Below are 7,240 nucleotides of genomic sequence, written 5' to 3' on the forward strand. Positions count from 1 at the left end.
ATGTACGGCAGTTAGTTTTTGGATATAAGGCTCATAGAACAAACGTTAAAAAGTTACCATCCCTAAGCAAAATTAGTTGTTCTATTATCAACCGAACAATTAATGAATTTAACGCTAAATAGTTTTAGTGAGTAGTTACGTTAACCGACCTTGATAAAAGAGGCAATACTTACCATCAAGATTAACCTAATTAACCTTAAACTAAAAAAATATTAATATTATTAATCAGGGTTAAAAATAATGGTTAAAAAAATAATACGTGCTTCAAATTTATGAAATCATGTCTAAAATTATTTATTGTTTTATTTATTTTATGACTTCTTTAAATGTTTTGCTCTTATTGCATAGGTACAGATTTTAATAATACATTTAAATTAATTGTAAAAATTGCAAAGAAACCCTTAATTTTGTTGGCGTTTTTTTTGCGCGTATGCGATCGTTTTTGTATGCATGTGTTATGTGCGCCAACCGACGTAAAAAACGCGTGCATGCTAGTCCAATAGTATAACGCTCATCAAGTTGGTAAAAACTGCATGCTTGCAAAAATGAGCGCATAAGGACGTAAAATACGCTGCGAAACCGCTCTAAGGATTCATCCTTCCATTATATTTTTTTTTTTTACATTACTTCTTTTTTGAACCGCGTGTAGACGGGGCATCATCTTCGTATTTAATCCAGGTTTTTTCTGACTTTTCTTCACAGGCCATGGTGCCATTAAGTTTGCTTTCCCCGAATACTGTCAAGGCATCCAAGATGTCGTCTCTACGGGGACGTGAAGGCACCTTGGTGAACACTACAAGATCACCAGTCTCGCAGTCTCGCATCACGAGAAGATTCTTAATCACCGACCACTGATCACCACTCTCGCGGTGAAGGGTGATGTAAGTCGTGTTTTCTGCAAAAGACAAAACATTAAAAAAGTTTTCTATTCTTAAATGCTTTTTTTTTTCGATTTTAGATAAGTTTCGTCTAAAGTAATAAGGATATTCATTTTTCAGTTATGCGAACGAGATGAGAGTATACCATTTCGTCCGACTAGAGGGCCCACTTAACATAAAAAAATAATTGGACCTAAATATGAAAGCCCAACCCGTTTCTGAGGAAACCGCGGAAAATCTTCATGCAATCACGTTATTGCATGCTTCATAAAACGCTAACTGTCGGTTAAGGTTTAGCGGGTCGTTACCGTGTGAATGGGTATTAAAGGGAGAGTAACAGCGCTTTCACAATAGCGGATATTATCGATTTTGCTACGCAATGTAAAAAATCTAATGCGCGGTTTCAGGTGTGTCATCGGTTGTACCATGGAGAACCAATTGAATAGCAGAGACGTCATAAAGCAAAATCTCTTAAGATAGTAGCGCCCCAAAATGCGGATGTACCGCTTTTATATGTCTTTTTTGGAATCCGGCCATTAATTTCAAAATAAATTCACCAATAAAATAAGACCCACCTGTCAAAGATTGGTCTTAATTTGTCAGGGACCCGAACGAATCGATAGTTTTAGTAACTGATCGTTTAGATATAATCATCGGTACGAATCTTGAGCGCTGACCTTCACCTGCGCAGAAGTAATTTATTGGGTCCTTTTTGTGGCTAAAGCGGTGATTGGCCCCCCGGTCATAGCCATCACTCGGGATTGGTTCTTTGCTAATAAATCATTTCTGCGCAGGTGAAGGTCAGCGCTCAAGATTCGTGCCGATGATTCTAACGCCTACGGTACATTACGTTAGATACAAGAAGGCGCCTGACCCACCTGCTTCATGGCATCTCCGCCATCTTTCCATCCTCCGTGGTTTGTACCGATAGTTGTCAATTGTTTGTATGCCCCGTATGAAATGAGCGTTGCCGCGCGGTATATCCGCTAGTGAGAAAGAGCTGTTAATGAAGGTAGAACGTATGCTTTTGATAATATCTTTGGAGTCGTGAACATGCCAAGATTGGATTTGATTAGATGCGAAGTGTAAGATTAGATAAGGTATTAGGGTAAGGTTGTAGTAACCCTAAACTAGGCTGTGTAATCCTTTGTAATATGAAGGGATTAACTGGTGTACTGGATTCGTAATATCAGTTCTGAAGTCTCTATGAATGGAAGTAATGATTCCTAAAGTGTTTTAGGTAATTATTGGCCATATTTTCATGACGTCATGAATGTGCTTTGAGAAGAAAGGATTTGAGAAAGAAGAGCTTTTTATGAATGAAAAAGAAATAAATATGAAATTTTCTTACCGCAATGTTCTTCATCAATGATAATATTCTCCATCACGCCCCTGTCACTTTGGGTTCCTTGAAGAAAGTGTCTTCTAGAACCTCCCTCAGACTTTTCGCTGGATTTTATTTCCAAAAAACATTTGTCCCAACGTACTGTATCGTTGAAGTTCCCAAACACAGTGGCGTAGCGTTGCTGCTCCTGCATATAAAAATATATAGCAATTAGGTAATTTGACTTATATTTTTCCACTAATATTGTAAAGCAGAAAGGTTTTTTCTTCATTTATTTGTTTGAAGCTCCGAAATTACTGTTCCAATTTGAAAACTCTTTCACTGTTGGGAAGCTGCAATACCTTCGCGTGACATAGGCTGTATTTTATCCATGTACGGTATCGTATCAAGGGGTATCGGGTTGCCCGGGTAACTGGGTTGAGGAGGTTAGATAGCCAGTCGCTCCTTGTAAAACACTGCTGAAATACGGCTGAAACCGGTTAGACTGGGAGCCGACCCCAACATAGTTGGGAAAAGGCTCGGCGGATGCTGACGGTACGTAGTTCTACGGCCCGTCAGCATCCGTTCTAGGTACATTATTATGCTGACTAGTTCAAAATTCTTGTGAATTTATGACTGTCATATTTCCAAACACCCACCCACAAATAGAATTCTTAACTGTAATTGGCTATTCACTCGCAAGCAATAAATTCGGGACAGCATTTTTATATCTGTGCAATACGAAAATTGTGTGTTATGACTGGCATAGACATTCAGGCTGATATATTAATAAAAAGACTTGTAAAGTTAATTTATTTTATTGCGCTGTACCTAATTTCCGACTAAGAAATATTGTTATGAAGAATTTTTTTTTTCCAAACCAGTAAAAGATAATATAATTGATCAGCTTTACACACACTAGTGGATTTTCCGAGTGTTTTGATTACTACCAAAGCAGAGGTGACTTTGAGAATCGAATGACAATTTCTTGCCGTAAGGTTATGTCGCGTGTAAACGCTCGCTTGTCAAAAATCCACCAGTGTGAAAGCGCTGCTAAGCATTGTTGATCATTGGTCCTCCAATGTATTCCAGTTACGCTAACCTCACATTACGTCTGACCAATGCTATTGATACCGATGCCATGGACTTCGAATATCGCCCGTGGTGGCATTCCGATATAATATGAGGAATTACCGATATCCCTTAGGTACTTGGTCAATACGTCATATAGTCTTGGTAGTACATTTTGGGGGACTTCAAATTACAAACATGGCTGGTGTAACCTAGTATATTTTAACCGCCCACGCAAAAAGGGGGATGTTTTAATTTACACCGCTTGTATCTCTCGAAGCCGAAAATAGATCTCAGTGGCGTGCACTTGGAGAGGCATATGTCCAGCAGTGGACAGCGATAGGCTGATGATGATGATGTATCTCTTGAAGGCGCCGAAGTCCTTAAAGTTTTTTTTGGAAATTGAAAGCTGGGATGTGTGTAATTTTAGTTGAAATACTAATCAATCAATAAATGGACGTAACTGATTTAAGGACGGTCGAAGTTTAGAGGGCACTTGAGGGACTCGTGACTATTCCTGAACTTTGATCAACTTTGCAGAATAGTGTAGTAAGTAACGTTGTTCGAAGATTGGGACGCTTATCGATTCCGAAAGTTCGTTGTTCAAATGTATATGATGATACTTACAGAGCTTTCGTACTATCGGATTACTATCTAACTATATCGCTGTGCAGCGGAATCCCTCGTATAGCTTCCCTATGTGCGCCAGCAAACAATTGACAATGAGCAATATAAAGATGACGTTTCAAACCGAGTTTGAATACGCTTAGTTCTGTTACGCGCGACAAAAATCTGTCAGTATGAAGATGCTGTTAGTCTGTTAGTCAATAACTTAATCACAAACTGCATACTTACCTTTAATTTCACCAACTTTATATGAATTTTGAAACATTTTAACTTATTCGGCAACTGATAGTACACAACTTGCCACACATCCGCCATCTTGGACAAATCAAAGGAATTCCCCTTTCTGTAATGCCGACATTTCTTCGCCTGATCTTTAAGGCTATGTTTCAGTGTCTTAACTCTTTTCCTAACTATTTCGGTAGTGGTTTCATTATCAGGTGTAATAAATTCATTCAAATCAATACTACCTTCAGTAGGGTCCAGAATATTTTCAGTGCTTTCGTTATATTCTGAATGTTCTTTGATGTCTGTAGAGTTTTGTTTTCTTTCTGTGGCTTCAGTTGTTTCTGGCGTTGTTCCCTCATACGATTCGGTGCTACTTTCATTAGATTCCAAGTTCCCCAAATGGTAAGAGGTGACCGTTGGCCTGTCGACGGAGACCGTACTCTCGGTCGCGTTGTCAGTCATCTCCGTTGTACTGTAATCCTCAAATTCAAGCTGCCTCTTCTCTATGTATAAATCTTTTTCAGTCGTTTGATTAATATTACACTGGCAACAACTAATAAACTTTAGAAATAACAAAAAATAAAAATGTGCCAATGAATGTTTCCACATTATGTCTGGGTTCGCGCACTGACTTTTACTAAATGAAGGCCAAAATTCTTGAACCTTGTTTAAATATTCTAGTTCTGATTGTTATGAGAGGATTTCTAGATTAGCTTGTGTTGACGTTTCGGCGAGAGCAATAGTAAATAATGAGCCCTTTCAAGTGAGCACATCCATTGTTATTGAAGTTTACTCTAAATTATGACTATTGTTTTCTATTCGGTGGGAACTTCATTGTGTTATGAATTTTGTGCTAAGAATGAATATTGTCTCGGTAGAAGTGTTTGGGCTGGCATCAGATTTAGTTATGTTAGTTTCGATTGGTATATTGGTCTTAAATATGTGGTCAAGAGTGGTATATAGGTAGGTAGTAGGGGAAGTGACTAAGACTGAAGCTAACGTGATGATGACGTGAGTCTTCGATCATATCTCAAGGGTGAAGAATGTGAGTACATACATTAACGGGTTTGGGCTGAATAATTGACACTTACTTTTTATGATGTTTTTGTTAATAATGATAATGCCGTGTGCGAGGAGAAATACTGGTTGTCGTCGACTCGCCAAGAAGACGACTTACTTTAAAAAATATTTAAAGTTTGACATTTATCAGAACGACTAGTAATACATAGTATATTGGATTCCTTTTCACGTATAACATGAAAGGGACTGTAGTTCTTTTCAGAGATTTACATTATTACATTAGTTCTAAGAATTCAAGTGGACTTTTTTAGTATATATTGTACCTACAGTTGTATCTAAAAGCTTGGTGCGGTCTAGAAATTGGTATTTTATAGCTATTGTCTACTGAGAGCGTTGCTGCAAGGATTTCGGTTTCTCGAGGGATTTTATTTTAGAAAGAGCGCAATTCCGACTTTATCTAACATTGTTATTGTAATGTTTATATACTCGTAGGTGTTGCTTTGTTATTTATTGTGCATGCTTTGTATCTTTGTTTGTTGGTTTCAGAAATATTTTTAAAATAAACATTATTTGTAGTTGTGTTTTATTTTTATAAATACTTAAAAAATATTGCTGTTTAGGAGCATGCTATTTCTTAAAACCTTTCACAATTCTTTAAGCACAATAAGAAGAAAAACTCAAGAATTCTTTAATTTTCAGCAGATCTAAAGATAAATCAATGATTTGGAAACGACAGTTTTCTAAAAGCTGTCAAAAGAATTTCCAAACTCTAAAAACGAAATGGGAATTCAAACCCAGTATCACGGTTTTGCAGAAAATCCAAAGCAAAACTTCAATTTAATTTTAAATCAAATATTTTCCTAGTTTGGCTCGGTTGCCAATTCGCCCTACATATATGCATGCTCGTAATTTGAGATAGGAGATCGCTAGTTGGCAAACTGGAAAGAGTTGAAGTTGGTCCATGTAGTTTAGTTAGAACTTTCTAGGCTTCTGTTTCGTGTTGCCAGTACTTGCAGTCCAGTTTCCATGTTACACCAGGGCTGTCTAAACCACGGACCCCGAGCCCTCTCTTAGATGACTTGCGGAGATTTTTGTTCTTTTCACATCTATACCCATATAACAAAGAGGAAACATGTTTTCATTTGAACCCCAAAGACTCCGTAACTGCTGGACGCTTTTGAAAAAATCTTACACTGTTGAGAAGCCATACTATCTCTAGGTGACAAACGTCATATTTTAGGTATCCAGATAAATAATTAGGTACTTACAGTAATTTTGCCCGCTAACTTATTTAATGCTTAATTTATATCTGTCCTAGATGAGATGTAGTCTGGACAGCCCTGTGAACTGGACATAAGCTGTTTTTGAAGCTCGTAAGTGTACGATGAAGTAAGTGAGTGAAACTTTTAGCTCGAGCAAATCCGACAAGATATTGATTTTTACACTTTAACAGGGCGTTTTTTACTGGTGAATTTGTAAATAGATAATTTGCAGGCAAAATCGTTGAGTTGTCTAGTGTATGTATGTATGCATGTAAGTAAATATTCTGTTTAGCTACTAAAAAAAATATTCTCTTTTTGGTTATAAAAAGAAAGAAATTACGTATTAGTATTGTTATGTCTGACAAAAAAAAATACGAAACACTACTAGCATTGGTGAACTGTTAAAAAAGCGGTTTGAGGCAATAGGCATTTTAAAAATTACCCATACATACACATTTCTATCGATCTTACGTTACAGTATAACAAGGTAGATGCAGTACAAATACTATTTTAACCCAGGTACAGCAGTAAAACTTCCCGAAACCCGTTTATTGCAGCACGTAACCAAACTAAAGATAAAACTTGTCAGCACACCAAGTACGATGTATCGTTCAGGAAAACGTACCTACATTTTAGCTAGTAGTATTATTTTTGTTTGGAAAAACATCAAATGACCCATCCCGCTGTAGGTGCAGCGTGAGGGAGTGTCAGACTCTTACTTACTAAAACCCACCATGATCCCTGTGAACCAAGGCTGTCGCAGCACCGGGGGCTAGTACTACCTAGGCATCATCAGAAAATTACCTTGGTAAAACTGGTTGTCAGGCATTCCG

At 37.5% G+C, this 7,240-nt stretch overlaps 1 protein-coding gene across 1 annotated transcript; it reads right to left on the reverse strand.

Annotated features, from left to right (window-relative positions):
- Positions 1 to 592: 592 nt before the first annotated feature.
- On the reverse strand, positions 593 to 4,734 carry LOC124634558. The gene is made up of 4 exons (XM_047170177.1): positions 4,129 to 4,734; positions 2,230 to 2,410; positions 1,757 to 1,864; positions 593 to 895 (listed from the first exon to the last, which is right to left on the reverse strand). Exons 1-4 carry the CDS (start codon positions 4,732 to 4,734, stop codon positions 624 to 626), a joined length of 1,167 nt encoding a protein of 388 aa, XP_047026133.1. The 3' UTR covers positions 593 to 623.
- Positions 4,735 to 7,240: the final 2,506 nt, after the last annotated feature.

The sequence above is a fragment of the Helicoverpa zea genome, chromosome 11 (assembly GCF_022581195.2).
Source record: "Helicoverpa zea isolate HzStark_Cry1AcR chromosome 11, ilHelZeax1.1, whole genome shotgun sequence".
NCBI classification, from domain to species: domain Eukaryota; kingdom Metazoa; phylum Arthropoda; class Insecta; order Lepidoptera; family Noctuidae; genus Helicoverpa; species Helicoverpa zea.